The 19,380-nt window shown below is 45.9% G+C and overlaps 1 protein-coding gene across 2 annotated transcripts in view; it reads right to left on the reverse strand.

The window, feature by feature from the left end:
* ECPAS (Ecm29 proteasome adaptor and scaffold) overlaps positions 1-19,380 on the reverse strand; it is a 790,558-nt gene that overhangs the window by 180,758 nt on the left and 590,420 nt on the right. For both annotated transcript variants that reach the window (XM_069240017.1, XM_069240008.1), the window contains exon 37: positions 15,769-15,858. In XM_069240017.1, coding sequence (XP_069096118.1) covers positions 15,769-15,858 — 90 coding nt within the window. The remainder of the gene's footprint in view (positions 1-15,768; positions 15,859-19,380) is intronic.

Here is a 19,380-nt window from a genome sequence, read left to right on the forward strand (position 1 = left end):
ATAACAGAATCCCAAGTCCCTTAATGTCAGAGGCTTTCAAGGGTGTTGTTCCATTGATCTAATGCTGGGTTATGGGTTGGCGGCTCGACTCCTAGAGCCATAGGGTATAATATTGTGCTAAGGTGTTTAAGCATGGGATTAGTGAGCACTGTTTAGAGCGTACTCAGCACATGGGGTGCTGCTGGAAAAGAGGGTTACAGCTTCCACACAGCAGCCCTGAGGCTGTAGTATGTGAATGTCAATAGTGGTGACTGGTGTTGCTTATGTGAAATGTCAGCTGAGTTAAGACACTTTCCTTCTGGTTATACATTCTCCATCATCTTTTGCTCTGTCAAGCACTGAGAGTCTCCTAGTGTCATGGGTTGCTTTTTGGCTCGTGCTCAGGTAACAGGTAGACGCTGCTCCGTCCTCACTTTTAGCCTGTTTTAACCAGTGTGATTGTTTCTTTTAAATAATTGCAATTTGCACATCTATATATGGAGGACTCCGGCGCCTGTGTTTAATGGAGCCGGTAGCCCTTAGGGTAGTTATTTTTCTTTTACTCCAATGTTCTCGAGTGCCCTCTTTCTCTGTGGTGCCTTCTCCTAGGGCGGGCATTTTTTATTTCCTGGTGGTTCTTGGTGGTTCCAACTAGAGCCGCAATTTTCCTTTGGTAAGTGGTCTACTTGTTTCCTACCAGGCTTCCCAGGCCTATAAATGACACCCTTGAAGCGGACACTTCTCCGTCCTCACTTTTAGCCTGTTTTTAACCAGTCTGATTGTTTCTATTATAATTGTGGTTTTCACATCTATATATAGAGGGCTCCGGCACCCGTGTTTAGTGGAGCCGGTAGCCCTTAGGGTAGTTTCTTTTACTCGAGTGTTCTCTATTTCTCTGTTGTGCCTTCTCCCCAGGCGGTTCCAACTAGAGCCGCCATTTTCTTTAGGTAAGCGGTCTAGTTGTTTCCTCCCAGGCCTATACATGACACCCTTGAAGCGGACGCGCCGCTGGTGCACCAAAGGCAAGCCTGTCTGCGCCCGTCCGCGTCCGGCAGGGTCCATGACTGTAGTCCCTGAAAGAATAGTTTATTCAAGGCATTTCCTCATGTCCCTTAATAAAGATACAGAGAATTCTGGTCAATGCCTACCCTATTTTAATTCCCCGGTGAGTAGATATAACCCTTGTTAATCTACTCTGCAGCCGATATCCCCCTCAAACACAAGAAAGGAGAAAGAACAGGTCAACAAATTAATGTTACTAAACTGTCGCTCTCTACCAGCACATAAGTTACATATTTATTCATTACTAAATTAACATGCTCCAGACGTTCTGTTTATAACAGGAACCTGGTTGTGTGAGGGTTCTACCCCTGATGTGATTATGGCTATGCCTCCTAATTACTCAATTTCACGTCTAGATAGATCCCAGGGCAGAGGAGGAGGGATTGGAATAATTCATAAAAACTCAATCCAGTGTCTTAACCATTCCCTCTCCATACCTGTAGGAAGTTGGCTCTGTATATACTATTTCAAAGTAAGAAATAGTGTGCACAGAGTCCAAGGGTTCCCCTTAGAGGTAAGATAGTGCAAAAGTAGATAATTCTAATGCTCTAATTGGTGGTAGTGTGGTCGAGCAGTAGGCTTATCAGAGGGTAGGCAATAAATGAGGAACACACATTGAAAAACTTACTCCAATAGTTTTTTTTTATATTGAAAAATATATTTTCTTAGTTTATTTTAAGAACCACAGGTTCAAGATTTACATTAAACACTTTAAATGTAAGGTACTTCACTTAGATACTTTAGGAACTTTGAATGAAAACAATATCATGTACAGTCTTTGTAAAAATGGCAATAAGCTATTTTCAAAGTGGACACAGTGCAAAAAACAACAATTCCTGGGGGAGGTAAGTAAAGGTTAGATTAGGAGGTAAGTAAACACTTACAAGTCTCAGTCCTGGGGCATAGCCAGCCCACCGTTGGGGGTTCAAGGCAACCCCAAAGTTACCACAACAGCAGCTCAAGGCCGGTCAGGTGCAGAGGTCAAAGAGGTGCCCCAAACACATAGGCGTCTATAGATAACAGGGTGCTCCGGTTCCAGTCTGCCAGCAGGTAAGTACCTGCGTCCTCGGGGTGCAGACCAGGGGGGTTTTGTAGAGCACTGGGGGGGGACACAAGTAGGCACACAGAACAAACCCTCAGCGGCACAGGGGCGGCCGGGTGCAGTGTGCAAAGCAGGCGTCGGGTTTCAGGTAGGAAACAATGGAGGGACCCGGGGGTCACTCTAGCGGTGCAGGTAGGCACGGGGGGGCTTCTCAGGACAGCCACCAGCTGGGCTAGGCAGAGGGTCGCCTGGGGGTCACTCCCGTGTTGAAGTTCGGTTCCTTCAGGTCCTGGGTGCTGCGGGTGCAGTGTTGGTTCCAGGCGTCGGGTCCCTTGTTACAGGCAGTTGCGGTCAGGGGAGCCTCTGGAGTCTCTCTGCAGGCGTCGCTGTGGGGGTCGTTTCTGCTTACTCACGGGCTCGCAGTGGCCGGGGAATCCTCCCTGAGGTGTTTGTTTGAGCTCGAGCCGGGGGGCGTCAGGTGTAGAGTGTGAAGTCTCACACGTCCGGCGGGAAACGTGCAGTCTTTGAAAGTTGCTTCTTTGTTGCAAAGAAGTAGCTGGTTTTGAACAGGGCCGCTGTTCACGGGAGTTTCTTGGTCCTTTAGTCCAGGGTAGTCCTCTGAGGCTTCAGAGGTTGCTGGTTCCTGTAGGATGCGTCGCTGGAGCAGGTTTTCGAAGTTGGAGACAGGCTGGTAGGGCTGCGGCCAAAGCAGTTGTCGTCTTCCTCCTTCTGTGCAGGCTTGTAGGTCTGCAGTCTTCCTTGTTTCTTCAGGTTGCAGGAATCTAATTTCCTGGGATCTGGGGAGCCCCTAAATACTGAATTTAGGGGTGTGTTTAGGTCTGGGAAGGCAGTAGCCAATGGCACCCCTACACTCCCCAATGATCACGCGGATCCTCTTCTGCATCCCTGATTAACACTCCTCGTGTTAAGAAAGGGAAATGGGGAGGCAGCTCTTTTGCCTTTAGGGCAGCTCATTTATGGAATGCTCTTCCAGTTGAACTTCGCTTAGAAAACTCTGAATTTGCTTTTCGCAAATTGTTGAAGACTTTTCTTTTTCCTCTATAGTCTGTCAGTTTTGTCTGTTTAATTTGTTCCTGCATTAGCACTGTGGGGCCTCCGGGTAGTCATGCGCTCTATAAATAACTAACTAGCTAACTAACTAACTAACTAACTAACTCAGTGTCTACCAGGCACTTAGAGTGCAATGAAGAGTTTTAATTTTGTCTTTGGGTACTTCTGTGCACGTGTGTGTAGTATAGTGTTGGGTGGGGTGTGCATCACCACTTTCAACCGCCAAACGCAACATGTATGCAGAGGAATATGCAGATAGTGGGTGAATTGTGTCTGGGCACACAAGCAATATAAGTGTAAGTCAATTGCCTCGAAGTCCTCTTGTGCATACGTGAGTGTTATTGTTTCCCACTTGATACTGGCCTGACTGCCCACCCACACTAGCATTATCATCATGTGTGATGGAACTGTTCTGAAGAAGCATTGTGGCAGCACTGTGGGGAAAAAGATAAACAAATATGGAGAGCACTATACTTTGTATAATCACCACTCTGCTAGCAATTGTGGCATTCTAGATCATCTCCTCACTTGTTCCTCTAGTTTCGACACGGTTCTCCCATAGTTCTTACGAAGGTCTAGGTCTCTGTGGATCCATATCCCCAAATATTGAACAGGCTCTGCACTCCAATCCAGAGAAAAATGTGCAGTGAGTGGGGATGCGTGCTCAGGGTCAAAGGGAACATGACCGACTTCACCCATTTCATACGGAGACTGAAGTACCATTCAGATCAAGTGTATTCCTGGGGTATCGGTGCTAGGTGTAATGTGGGAGTGCGGATGCATAGTATCATGTCAATTGTGTGAGAGAGCCATGATAGGACTACCGCTTCTAGGTATTCATCGATCCCACTCCCAATGTCCGGAGCCGAGCCATGGTTGGTGTAGAGGCACGTGCAATAGAATGAGAATGGAGATGAAATTGCTGGTGTCATACTTGTCCACCCCACCCCCTCCCAGATCAGTGATTTTAACAATGCGGCTGTGAGCCCATGTGGATCTTTATCTATTGGCCAGGCTACAGCTGGGGTGCCCCCCTCCCCACTTTCCTGTATGCTCTCACCACGTGGCACCTAGAGAGGTGGCGTAGTTCCTACTTTGCTGTATCATTGTAGGTTGTAATTTTCTCTCTAATGGCAGCATACGTGCTAAAGTGGGGGTGCTGTCTCAAAGTTCAAGCGTCCCCAAGTTGCCTTTTATCAGTTGTGTACATAGGTTATATGATGGAACCACGTATGCGGCAACCACGCATGCCTGAACAACGCGGTCGGAACACTGACTGCGTTGTTTCCACGCATGCCTTTACCACACATGCCTTTACAATGACTTTTCATTGTAAAGGCATGCCTAGTAAAGGCATGCCACCTCCCCACCCTAAAAACAGAAGTACCCCGACCCCCCCAACCTTAGAAACCACCCCGATACCCCCACCCACCCTGAGCCCTAAAACCGACCACCCCCAAAAATAAAAACCCAACCCCTACCGGACCCCTAAAACTTAAACTACCCCGCCCTTAAAACTACTGTGACCCTCCACCCCCCCCCAAAATAAAAAAAAATACCGCAACCCCCCCCACCCCTGCACCTAAAACCACCCGACCCCAAAAAATAAAAATACTCCAACCCCCCCACCCGCCCCTAAAACTACTGCAACCCCCACCCCCCTAAAACCTAAACTACCCTGATCACCCCCACCCCTGCCCCTAAAAACTAAAAATATACCAACCCTCCCACAACTACTGCAACCCCCACCCCCCAAAACCTAAACTAACTACCCCACCCCCAAAATCTAAAAATCCCCTGGCCCTCCCCTAAAACGGGCCCAGCCCCACTTACCTGATCGCGTCCTCCGACAAAGCCGACTCCATACTTCTGTACCTTATCCACGCATGTGCGTTGTTAAGGCACGAAACAACAAAGTTGTGGTTAACAAAAGCGTTGTGCCGCTTTCATTGTTCACGACTTTGTTGTTCCGGAGTCGTGGTTGGGAATATTTCGTGTACATATGTCCCGCAGGCCAGAAGCATGTGGGCTTATGCAAATCCCCCTGACTGTGACTTTGAAGGACTCCAAGAGGGTATTTTCCACCTCACCACAGACCTCAAGTTTTTTCCGAAATATTATATAATGGCTCATCACACTCTCTGCCGTAACCCCTGGTCTTTTAGCGCTGTTGCCTGAAATTTCCATGTAAATTGTGTAGTAAAATTGATGGGAATCAATACCCCAAGTTTGACAGGAGCATGCTCTGGTAATGTTTGTGCTAGGTGCTGTACCTCCACTGCCCAGGCATTCACCTCCTGGGTCATCAGCCAGTAATCCAAAAGGGCTGTGCATTGAGGAGGCAAAGGAGCCCTCTCGACTTTTGGGGTTTCTCGATCTCCATCGTGCCACTAAATTGTATTCCTCCATGCCCTCTCGTAGCACCCTAGCAGATTGTCTGCCATGTCAATTCGCTCTTGACAACCGATCTCGTAACAGACTGAGACGCGTATTAAGATCACTGCCCCACAGAATGGCAGAACGGTTGTAAGACATTCAATCTGTTCCATAAATGGGTATAGAAGTCAGGCTCATTTGTTTTTGCCCCGTATGTGTTTACTAAGGTTATCAAGTTGCCACATAGGTTACCCTGTATTATAGCGTACCTGCCCTGTTTATCTGTCTCAGTGTGAGTTATGACGAAGGGGACACCTTTTTTAATTAGTATTCGCACTCCCCAGGAATAGGAGGAGGCGAGACAAGGCGAACTTCCGACCAGTGGGGCCCCTATAGCATTCTCTGTAACAAAATGTTAGGTGTGTCACTTGGAGTAAAGCAATTTGAATGGGCTGCAGTCTAAGTAGGCAAGGACCTAACCTGTTTTACGGGGGTTAAGCATCCACATTTTCCAAAGTCATGAGTGTCATGAGGCAGTGAACTGTGACAGTCAACAGTACATTTTTTACAACAAAAATCAGAAGTATCAACTCCTTCCCCTTCAGCATCCTATTCATGCCAAAGGCATCCCCATAATCTGGGAACAAAAGGTACCAACTGTGAACAAAAAAAGAATCTCTAGCATCTGTTAGCATAACACCTTGGAAAGTCATATAAGGGGTACCCTCGAGTCCCAGTAACCCTTCAGGTGGACAAAGGTGGGTGAGACTCCTTAATGACCAACCATAAGATGTCTACTGTGCTAGGGGCGTTGAATTAGATAGTGTTAGACTAAGTTGTAGGACTCTGGTACGGGGGCCAAGCCAAAGTTCTGCCAGTAAAAGGGCGCCATCAAGCATTTCACCAGGTCAAGTGGGTGGCATGGTTTCCCGTCTCCATAGCCTTTCACTTCTCCAGGTTCTCCAGCCCATATTCCATGGCCCGTGCCTAGTCCTCCTTTGGATATTCAGTATCTTCTGGTGCAAAAGAGATCACATGCATTTAGCACAATCCGTGTCCATGTCCACACAGCTCAGGTGCTCTCATGGTCTACCTCAGCGTCTGACTGTTCTTTATGTCTTGGGGTGAGTTTTTTAAGGAACTCCATGGCAACTTTAGGTGTTGTGAAGACTTTTGTGCTTCCACAGTGTTCCATGCACAGTCGGGCCAGGTAGAGCCTCGCACAAGGTATCTCCACTTCTGTAGCTTCTTTTCGACATGTAAAATTTCTTTACTGACCGCCACACAGTTACCTTGACAACTGATGTCCTTTTCTCGTACCAGTCAGAGCAGGGCACCCCGACAGTTCAATAGGTTGGCTATTATTGGTCGCAGAGGGATCTCAGGGGGGGCGATCTCGGCACAAGTGATCTGTGCGCTCTCTTCACCACCAGCAAGGGCAAAAGGTTGTTGGAGCCAAAAACGTCAGCACCTTTTTTATGTAGAGTTCCATTTTACCGGTGTTCATTGATTCTGGAACATCTTTGATGCATAGATTAATGCAGGGGGAGCATACCTCTAGGTCTTCATTCCTAGCCTGTATGAACAGCAGCACCTATCATCTTCCATCACGGTTATGCGTTGCTCCACCATTGTTATATGTGTTGTCAGCTTACCCAATTTAGTAGTCTGATGATCCATGCGTAGAGAAGCTGATTTTACCATCTATGACCTGCAAACTCTGCTGCATGGCAAGCAGTGTGGTCTCCAGTGCTGAAGCACCCTGGCACGGCGCTCAGTATCTTGATCCTTGCCCACATCTTGGTGGTCCGCCTCGGCTGGGTCTGGTCTGTTTTCCCCACTGGGCAACAGGGCTTGCAGAGCGATGGCATGGCTAGCCTCCCATTTTCTTCACATCCCGGGGGCTAATGGGCCAGATGGCACCATAGTGCCACCGGCCCTCGTCCGCCTGCATAACGCCCAGGATCCATGCACCTCCAGGTTATCCCAGTTACCCTTCTAATTGCTGGTCCAAGCAAATATTGCAGCGATGGCCACGCTTAAAGCCTTGTGCATGTCAGAACTTGAGTGACTTGGTTGTAGGGGCAGGGCTGTCGCCGCCCTGGTGTGCTTATGGTAGTGTCCACATATTCTGCAGCAGAATCTAGTCTTTGCAGAGCTCAAATTGAGGAATGGATGTCGATGCCTTGGGGCTACCTCACTCCCTCTAGACTGTAGCATCCGCTGGTGGCTTTGCAAACAGGCAAGAGTCCGTGCTCGCTCCATATGCCCTGACATGCCCTGTATGCTTAGTCTCTCAAATAAATGGGTCCGGGGGATACTGTAGGCTGTTGACCGGCCGCGCTGCCATCAGTCCGCGTACCTTTTGGGAGGCCTCCTGACCCCTGGGCTCCAGCGTCAGTGCTTCTACCACAGGCCGCAGGTGTCCGTTCGTCACCCCTTGCCCAGCCATGGATCTCCTATCTACACAAACACAGGTTAATTGTGCATGCTGGAGCAGCGGCTGCCCACTGCTCTGCTCCCAGCAACGTTGCTCTTGGGCAGCTATGCCAACATGCCTCCAAAGGGTCTTTGGGTCACAGCTGGCACCAGTCCCAGCACACAGCAGCATTTCACATTTCAGACCCTTTCCGACAGGCATCACTTCAGCAACATCCCTCTCTGTGTCACTGTTGGGGCCGTACGTTGTCAGCAGTCGGGCAGGCACCTCAATTGTTCACGCGTCCGCGTTCTTGATTACGGTGGGTTCGTACACAGCACCTTACACACACCGACTCTGCTAACCCTGTGGCAGATTTTTGGGTCCTCAGAAGTTTAGACCTTCTTTTACACTTGTGGCTCCTTTTTCAGGAGATATATGGGCCAGATGGCAGGACAAATTATTAATAGTATCACTCGGCCGGAGCTACACTAGAGTGGAGCAATCTTGCTGTGGGCTCTCTAGTGCCCCCATCCTTAAAAACACTTTCAGTCTGAAAAACAATTTATTGCGTGGAACTATTGCTAGATGAGGATTTTCAACAGTCTTGGCCAAATTTGGGCTGATAAAAATCAGTTTTGCAATGAAATGCTTCAGCCTCACCAGCACGGTTGGAATAAGTGGGGATGGTGGAAAAGTATGCAGAGATTTGGTGGATCAATTCTTCATAAACACATTGTCCATTGCTCCAGTTCCCACACTCTTGATATGAAGCTTTAGCATTTTGCCTTGCTGTGAAAAGGTCTCTTGAAGGACACCCCAATCTCTGGAAATATCTGAGCACCTTGTTGTTTAATTCTCATTCAGGATTTTCAATATAAAATCTGCTAACAGGTCCACTTCTGCAGATCTGAAGCCCTGGGAGATGTACAGCAAGAACAGATAGATTATTTGCTGTGAATCAGTGCCAGACTGCTTAGGCCCCTAGACAGAGTCCTCAATTTGGTCCCACACTCTTTGTTCCAAAATGCCCTTGCGGTTGTGTTGTCTGTTTGAACTAACAACCTCTTGGGTTTGAGCAATGGATGAAAAGCCTTCAAACTGAGATGTTCAGCTTTGAGTTCCAGCATATTTAAATGGTATAATTATTGGTTCTTTGACCACAAATCCTGTATTGTGAGATCTTGGAAGACGGCTCCCCCAACTTAATAAACACAAATCCATCACTATGGTCAGCGAAGGTAGGCTCTGGAGAAAATGAATTCCTTTCAGAAGATTCTTATTTTGAACCACCATCTGATTGATACCCTGACCTTGGCATTGGTTTGTCTTAACAGCTGTTCTGGTCTTGAATCCACTGGTCTACCATTCATTGTTGGAGTGGGCTCCTGAAAAGACATGTGTTTGGTAGTAGATAAATGCACAATGCCATTGATTTCAACATGGACAGAATGTGTGATGGACTAGTGGGAGAGAGAGTCTGTCTCATCTTCAAAATGGTGGATCCTCTGTCCTGCTGAAGGAGACACTGCTATTTTTGTGTTCAGCATAGCACCTACTTAGTCTAGAATCTGAACCAGAGCTGAAGTTGACTTTGCATAGTCGACATGGAGACCTAGACTGTAAAAAAAGGAATATGGTGGTGCTGAAACGCTGTTGAGACTGCTCTTGTGAAAGAGCTTTTAATAACCAGTCAGTTACAGATGGGAATATATAAATCATTTGTCTCTATCTGTGCGACCACAACCACAATGCACTTTGAGAATGTTCTAGACACACACTTTAGTCAAAAATCGAGCACTCTGAACTAATAAGGAGTTTTTCTACAGTGAATATTAGGAATATCTGAAGTTTTTGTGCTGTTGAAATATGAAAATGTGTGTCTTACAAGTCTACAGAACCCATCTAATCTCCTTTCATGAATTGAGGATACATTTGGTATGAGTCCAACATCCTGTACTTATGCCTTTTGATGTTCTTGTTGGCCTGCCTCAAATCAAAAATGGGATGAAATTCTGCTTCTGGGCCTTTCTTGAGAACCAGGTTTGATTGCTTGCTTTTGAAGGTGAGATCATACCTTCCTTCTTGGGCAAGTAGCTGACTGTAAGGAAATGGGGTTTATTATATGGTGTGGCTCTGTGACCTCACCGTGTAATGCACTCACCAACCCCCTTAGGGCCAGTAGGTTTCATATGGTAAACCCTTAGTTCAACCCTGGATAGCTGTGGCTCTGAGCAGCAAGGCTTACCCAATGGAATAAAGGTAAAGCGAAACGATTGAAGAAGAAAGCCATGAAACACTCAAGAAATACAACACCAATATATAAAAATAAACTGTATTTTATCAATTTTTTGACACCACATGGAAAAAGATCTGCTTGAGGGTTCCGGAAATATAGAATGTATGGGGTGTAGTACATCAAAGTATTTCACTCAACCGCGAACAAACATTGGCAAATTCACGTAGAAACTTTTTGAGCAAAAAGTTGCGCTAGTTCATTTGCAGTCACTTGAGAGTTACTTTGAATGACTAACTCCAGTAGGGAGCCAGTCAAAGGGTCCAGAAAGGTCCACAGAAACAATTACTTCCAAGAACGACACAGTCTTCAGTCAGTTCCAGGCACTTCTATATCTTCTTGTTAACTCCTATGGAAGTGATCCTAATGCAAGGGAAACCGGATGAGGAAGATAATCCAAGGATGCTTTGCATGCAATGTGATCGATAGGGGCCTTCCTGCAGCTACTCCTCTGTCAGGGACATCTTAAGGATTTTGGGGGCCCTGGGCCTAACGCAGTTTGGGGTCCCCGGTTCGGAACAGCTTTGAATTTATGATCCAATTTCAGCTCGTTCATGCCTTCTTTGGACAGGTCAATGACACAGACAGAAATAAATGGTTAAAAAACATAAAAACCTCAAGACTTTGGGAGAAAACCCCCTCCCAGAAACGTTCTAGGATCTAGTCAGCACAAGCTAGAAAAAATAACTCCGGCTGCAAGGAAAGCTGCCAACACAGTGCATGTTGGAAGAGGGAAGCTGCTGAGCTCCTGAAGGAGCAGTGTCCTCTTTTTGACCATAGGCACTTTAACTTGGCAGACATTCTTTCTCTTCATTTTACTCTACTGAAAAGCAAGGTTGCAAATGCATTTTTAACATGGGAAGCTAACATTTTCAGCTAGGTGCTACAATGAAGCCTTTTTTTGCTATTTGTTAAATTGGTCATTACAATGAGCAAAAAATCCTGAGTAACTCCATGGAGGTGACATATGAATGGCTTCCTTTAAAATGCTTACTTCCAATGACAATGTCTCTACTATTCTATCGGAAAGAAGTGTTCCATGGGCCACACATGCTTGTGGAATATTGTATGTTTATGGTTATCAGTGAACTTAGTACAATGTAGAACAATTGTTTAATCATTTAAGCAAATATATGTCCAAAGTGGTCTCCGTACTCTTCTTGTGGATGACCCACTAAAAAGCCCCATGATAAAAACATCTCTCACCAGTTAAACTCTGCAACTAAGTGCCCCATGTTGCATGTAATGCCTTCAGCTAGTTCTAGTTTTTAAGTCAACTGTGCTCTGCATACTTAGTGATGAGTCATTCTTGCTATGACCCAGAATATATCTTGAGAAGTCACTGATGGTAAAGACATAGGGCACCTGGCAGTTATGTTCTCAAAAGTGCTGCAGAGAAAATTTCAACAGGTACAGCACCAAAGTTACGCATGTGCATAAGCCAAAGACTGCATCCCAAAGGAAACTACACTGAGAAAAAGACTTGTAGCTGTTACATAAATAGTTGTATATGAGGAAATCACTGCAGTGCAGAGGTAACGGTAAACATAAATGTGCACTAAAGACTGGAACTGCACCCGGAAGAAGGAGCATATGCAGACCATGGGGGAAAAAGAAAAAAGTGTTCATAATAGAAGTGAAACATTTAACAAGTGACATTGTCAATAACAGTGCAGAAAAAACCTACTGCTGTTTTTTGGTGGGCTGAAACTCAAAGAAGCAGTTACTTACCTACGGTAACTATATAGCTGATGGAAACATAATTTTCCCACACATTCCTCACCTTGTGATTATTCGTTACAGGCTTCAGACTAGTCTGGAAAATCTTTCTCCAGCAATGATACTCTATTGACAAATGTGGTGCCACGGGGCTCCAGTCATTAAGTTCACCACTGGATGTGACGCCACCAGAGAATACTGAGCACGGACACCAGCTTATGATACTTTTGTTATGTCCCATTGAGATACACAGAGAAGAACCAAGAAAGCCAGCACAGTAACAGATACAACACACAAGTCGATTCATACCATGGGAACGTATTAATTGCACCACTAACTCGTCGCAGAGGACAAAAGGTGGTGAAGAGTATACAATAAGATTATGTATACACCAGAAACACTGCTCCTAAAGGTAACAATTTCTTCTGATGGAAATGTTTCCTCAGAGATTCCTCACCTTATAAGTAAGTTCTAAAGAAGTACCTCCCTAGGAGGTGGGATTGAGGAATGCAGGGTAACAACAAAAAAAATGCAACACAGATCAGGCAAAGTATACATCACTGTGTGGGGCATTAGTGCTCAGCAAAAGTACGCAAATATGACCACATAGCAGATCTTGATGAAGAGGATTACTCAAAGCAAAATAGTGTATTTGGTCATTGGTTTGACCCTTTTAGGTAAGCATAAAAAGGTCCAACAAATAACCTCTAACGGTGCCCATGGAGAGGCCTAGCAGGACTAGAGACAGCACAAACAGAAGTACCTCAAAGAGTTTAGCCTTGATCCCAATGATCATTGCACAAGGCCACAAACTTAGCCAATCGGCCACAACTGATATGACTTTGATATGACTTTGTGGGCAGGTAGTGAGATGCCAAGGTCACACCTATAACCTCCTCATGCAGGCAAAATTCACTCAGCTGACTCCACTCAATTTTTATGTAAAGAGAGAGGTGCAGGTTACTGAGGTTAGGGAGTAGTACTGTTGTTGGGACAGAAGGTCCTCCCAAAAAGTAAGGATGAGAAGGAGGTGAATGCTCAGACAACAGGCAGGAGTGCCATACCCCCGAGCCCAATCCTGGGCTATCAGAATAAGATGAACCTGGTACCTGTGACTTTAAGTACCTGGGGAAGCAGTGGCAGAAGTGAGAACACCTGGCTAGGCCACTGAGCCCTCCAAGATGCCTGGAGACATCTGCATCTGAATTGCAAACTTTATTCCCAATACTCCTCGGTACAGGATTTAAATGTTAGATTAGGCAGAATAGTATGCTTGGAGAAGATCTGACAGTCTATCTTCCTGCCAAACTACCTAAGCAGGGATATATCAGTTCACAGTTTCTTGTTTTTAGGACTTTGATGGGGAAGGACCCCTTTCCCAATTGCAACGTGAAGCTACAGCCATCAACTCTTGATGACAAATTTGGATACCCAGATAATGGAATACTTTGACCACATTAGGGCTTGACTGACTCTTGTAATAGAATGAGGCGCCTTCAAAGATAGTTACAAGGGGCTCATGCATCCGTACAGTTCTTGGTCAACGGCAGAGTCTACAGGTTAGGCTTACACAAATGGAGTGTGACCACATCAAGGAGGAGCATCTGGTGGTTGACAACCTGGCACAACGCCCTTGTCTAGCTCAGTTGTAAAAGCACACGGCTGTGCTGATGGAAAGACCCTGCTGCCTGGGGTACATATCCTATGTTGCCAGATCCCACTCTGAGGGAGACCGATCTGGCCGTCTCCTGGCTTGGTTAATCAGAAATTATTCTAGACAGCACCACCTTGACTTGTATTCAAGGACTAAATGATACCCTCTGCCACTCACAGATCAAAATACATGAGACCTTCGTGTCCTTCTCTATGATGCTGTACCCCCCTCTCTCAGGGGTCAAGGAGACACAAGTTCAATAAGTTCTTAACTGGACACCACTACCCATTACAACAGCACTGGAACGGACAGAGCTGGACGCTCCATCTCAGTGGAGGAGGTTGATTCAGTTATCATTGATCTGACTACTGGAAAAATACCAGAAACTGGTAGTCTCTTGGAGGAATTTTATAAAACGTGCATATCCTATCTGGCACCCCGTTTCTAGTTGTGGGGCCACAATGGCCTGAGCCGCTGCCTAATATTAGGACCTGAAAAAGCATTTGATTCTCATGGGTGGGACTATCTATTTGCTTACGGGTGTGCAGACAGAACTTATTCTCCCACCAAATACGAGTAGGTCGGGGTACCAGATCTCCAATACTTTTTGCTTTAGGCAGTGGAATGTCTGGTCGCCCAGGTTTGTCTTTTTGGGAGGGACTGGGGAATCCCACTGCCTGACGTGATGCACTCAATTTTAATTTACGCGTATGATACCCTCTTCTAAATTAATGACATACCCATACACCTTTCAAGTGCAGTGCCGCCTCCTAATACACTTTGGGATTCTTTCGGGGTTAAGGGTCAGATGGGTCAAATCCTATATTTTTCCACTGCTCCTTTCCACACCACAAACTCAAATGGATATATGAGAGTGCCCACTGCGATGAGAGGACAGGACTTATTGATATTTCGGTATTAAAATCTTTCAAACCAGATCTGTTGGATGAAAATCTTAACAAAGAGTCTAAGCCTCCTTCGGGAAGACCCTGCCATTGTACATTAAGGGCCGCATAGTTGAGGCTAAAATGGTGATGCTTCCCCCAACCCCTACTCCATTTTGCTAATATTCTGGTAAACCCCCATCAAATGATGTTCTGAGACCTGGATAAATTGTTAGATCTTATATGTCATAACTGACAGAGGAAGGTAGCCCTAAAGAAATTACAGCTCCCTAGGGATGCAGGAGGTTTAGGTGCCCAGACTTCTAAACTATTTTTCTAGCACCCAGCTGCAATGGCTCACCCGATGGTTAGAGGGGAATAGAAGAAACTGGAATCTCTACACCCCCATTGAGCAGGACAAAGAAAAAACAAAACCGCTTCCCGTTTTATTAAGCGAGCCCTTAGATTAGCAAAATGTGCGAACACACTGAAGTGGAAGAATGCCACCCCTCCTAGTGGCGCAGCATGGAGAGCAGCAGTGATACGATAGGCAGACGTCAACAACACTGCACAGAGAGGAGGCTGGGGGCCTCAGCAGATGGCCCATAATCCCTATGTGGGACAAGATGTTAGCCCGCTTTACAGTGTTTGAACCAGGAGCTCATCCCTCCCCGCAAAACTGAATTGCCAAATCTCAATGTCAAACCCTTTGCAGTGCCCATTAGATACACCTTTCACACCACAGGAGGAGAATGGCAAGGACCTCTTCTCCCTCTTGCACGCATTATAGACAAGCCAACCTAACAATGGGAACCCTCTCTCCAAAGTCCCACAAGGTGTACTTCCCACCGAGCTTAATCGTATAGAGGATACCCAAAGACCCGGCCACATCTTGAAATCCAGTATTGTTGATGTTGTTCAATGTGCAAAAAGATGTATGTACCTTTACATGTGCAAATTCAATTAAAATGTTCACAAAAAATTTGATTAGACTACTCAGACGAAGTCTTCTGGCTCAACATTTTTATTATCATATTTATGACAAATTCTAATATATGGATGCCTCATGACAGACGAAAACAGCTCAAACTTGCAAACTGCAGGAACTCAATGTAGTTGAAAGGGCAACAGAAGTAGTTTCAACATGATTCATAAACGTAAAAGTATTCAGCTATTCATTTATTTGGCGTCAAATAAATTGAAAAGATTTTACATTAGCTATGAATTAGTAACAGTAGAAATTAAAATAATGTAAGCAGGTCCTACCTTCGTTCCAATACCCAGTCCACTTTTGGCAAGTTCACACAATCTCGGAACCAGCTCCCCTAAGACAGACACATCAAGATGTTGTAAGCACTGTAAAAGGGGGAAAAAATATCAAATTAAATTTGGAATGCAAATTGAATGTTTATCATTGTTCTAAATGATTCTGACAGTAGCACAATTATATGACACTCAGTTAATAGATAACTTTATAGAAAATCCAAATAATTAGAACGGATCCTACAGCCTGCACACTTGGCTTTACAGAAGAGTAAGCTGTAATTAGAAACATGAGTTACGTTTACTAAGTTAATAAAATTCAGCAATGTTGTTCTCTGTTTCAGTATCCTCATCTGCATCAACAAGAATGTCACAGAATAGACGGCTAATTCCATTCCACCTGTGAATGCAATCAGATGTATCCATCATTGCTCTCACATATAGGATGAACTAACACAATTACATTTCAGATGTTTACTTATTGTACCAGAGCAAAGAGCACAATTGCTAGGAGCCATGATAACAGTACAACGTTTAACGGTTTCAGTTGACAAACATCCACATAACCCAATGCTAATCTTCTAGAGCAGTGGTTCCCAACCTATGGTCCAGGGACCCCTGGTGGTCCACAAAGCCTCAGCAGGGGGTCTGCGACTGCTTAGAAAATGAACTAATATTAACAGATTAGGTCCCCAGCTTTCAGTAATGACTCATTGGGCGTACCTGGATTTTAATTATGATTCAGAGGGGGTCCCCAGGTTCGAGTAATGATAAAGTGGTGGTCCACAGAAGTCAAAAGTTTGGGAACCACAGTTCTGGAGCATGAAAGATCCCACTTGGACCACAGACATCGTTAACTGCCATTTGCATGCACACATTGGTGATTTGGAAATAAGCAACATACATATGAATTATATCCAACTTATTTTGATTCCGACACTGAAGTAATGAAAAGTGCATGAACCAGTAAAAACAATCCCAAAACTAAAGCAGTATTGCACCTTCTCTTTTTTACCATTTCAGACACAATCTTTGTCATAGGCCTCACTGGGACTATTTATTCAATTCCTTGGGCATGACACTCAATCTGGCATAGGAGCTGCTCAAGACGTCTTAATGTCTTATATCAAGTGTCTATGAAGCCGGACTTAAGTCGACTGTGTTCCACAAATTTTATGTTTCATGTCAGAGGACTCTACTGGGGTGTACCTGAGTGACAATTTTCTTTAGAGGGAGGAGGAAAACAGATGGCAACAAGATCACCTAAGCCATGTGAAACTTCAGTCACCTTCAGATGGAAGGAATGTTTCACATAAAGAACAACCTTGTGCTTGAAGTACAAGTTATTTACCTTCAGTAACAAAATATCTGGTAGAGACATTCTAGTTGCAGATTCCTTACCTTAGAATTTCCCCCAGGTGTCAGACTGGATCTGGAGATTTTTCTTTGAGCAATACCCTTGCGTGTCAGCAGGTGGCATCGGTTGACTCCGCGGGGGTCGTGGTCGCCGCGATGATGTCAGGAGTAGTATATAGATGCCTCCCTCGCGCAGTGACGTCAGTTTCTTTTAATGACTTTCCACGCCAAAGCGCAGAGCTGCTAAGAACACTGAGATTGGTGCACCAGAGCTAAGGACCTGAAAGGGGGAATCCCTGTCCCTAGAAATCAGTTTGCAAGTGGGGAGGATGGGTGGCCGGTAAGGAATCTGCAACTAGAATATGTCTCTACCAGATATTATGTTACCGAAGGTAAGTAACTTGTACATCTGATAGACTTCTAGTTTCAGATTCCTTAACATAGAATAGATACCCAAGCAATGCCATCCTTGGTGGTGGGCTGCGAACCAAGATCATACTAGGAAGTCCTGCAGGACCGAACAACCAAAATAGCCATCCCCACGGACTTGACTGTCCAGGAAGTAGTACTTAGCAAACGTGTGCAGGGCTGCCCACGTATCTGCCTGGCAGATATCCACGACAGGAACTCTGCATGCTAATGCAGAGGAAGCAGCAGTGGCTCTGGTGGAATGAGCATGCAAGCCTTCGGGAGGTTGCTTTTTGGCCAAAGCGTAGCACATTCTGATGCAAAGAAGCACCCATCGAGAGATGGTACACTTTTTCACCGCCTTCACTTTTTTGCACCCACATACCCAACGAAGAGTTGATCGCCCACCCGGAAATCTTTAGTACGATTGAGATAGAACGCTCTTTTTGGGTCCAGACGGTGGAGTCTCTCCTCCTCATGGGAAGGATGTGGGGGTGCGTAGAAAGTAGGCAGAGCGATGGACTGGCCTACATGAAAGGGTGTAACCACCTTAGGAAGAAAGGAAGCCCTAGTGCGCAACATGACTTTGTCAGGGTGCACAGACAAATATGGAGGTTTTGACGAAAGGGCCTGAAGCTCACTCGCCCAGCGAGCAGAGGTGGTAGTGACCAGAAAGACAGTTTTGAAGGTGAGGAGCCGCAAGGGACAATTATGCATTGGCTCAAAGGAGGTACACACCAAGTAAGTAAGTACAAGATCAAGGTCCCACTGAGGCATGATAAATGGAGTGGGAGGAAATAAATGGGTGAGCCCTTTTAGGAATCTACTCACAATCGGAGATTTGAAGAGTGAGGGCTGATCAGGTAGTCTAAGAAAGGCTGAAATGGCAGATAAATACCCTTTAAGGATGCCCACAGCAGAGCCCTGCTGGGCCAAAGAAACAATGAACAGAAGAACCTCGGATAGAGGGGTAGAAAGGGTATCAACAGATTTGTTGGTACACCATGCCACAAATTTATTCCAACGACAGGCATATACAGTTTTGGTTGATGGACGCCTGGCTGCCAAGAAAACATTGCAGACTTCGGGTGGAAGGGCAAAAGCCGTCAACTGGTGCTGTTCAATCTCCACACATGAAGGCAGAGGTTAGACAGGTTTGGATGAAGAACTGTCCCCTGTTGCTGCGACAGAAGATCCGCCCAAAGAGGCAGTCTGAGTGGAGGATCAATGGACATGCTCAATAGCTCTGGATACCATACTCTCCGTGCCCAGTCCGGAGCCATCAAGATGACTTGGGCCCGGTCGTTCCTGATTTTCTTGAGAACTCTGGGCAGAAGAGGTATTGGCAGAAAGGCAGAAAGGAGGCCGGAGTTCCACTCGAGACGAAAAGCGTCTCAGAGCGAGTGCCGTCTTGGAAACTCCAACGTGCAAAACAGGTGACATTGCTCGTTCTCTGCGGAGGTGAACATATCTAACCAAGCCTCTCCCCACCGCTGAAAAATACCTTGTGCCACGTCCGGATGGAGACGTCATTCGTGATCGGCTGTGCATTGATGGCTGAGTTCGTCCGCTCTGGCATTGAGGGAACCCGCCAGATGTTGAACCATCAGGGTAATGCCCTGATGTTCCAGCCATGTCCAGAGCCGTAGGGCCTCCTGACAAAGGTTCCAGGACCCTACTCTGTCCTGTTTGTTGGAGTACCACATGGCGGTAGTATTGTCCGTGAACACCTGCACCACTTTCCCTGTGAGAGAGGGAAGGAATGCTTTCAACACAACCCTGATCGCCCAGAGCTCCAGCAGATTGATATTGAGCCCAGACTCCGCCGGAGACCAGAGTCCTCTGGATCTC

This window comes from Pleurodeles waltl, chromosome 1_2 (assembly GCF_031143425.1).
Source record: "Pleurodeles waltl isolate 20211129_DDA chromosome 1_2, aPleWal1.hap1.20221129, whole genome shotgun sequence".
NCBI classification, from domain to species: Eukaryota; Metazoa; Chordata; class Amphibia; order Caudata; family Salamandridae; genus Pleurodeles; species Pleurodeles waltl.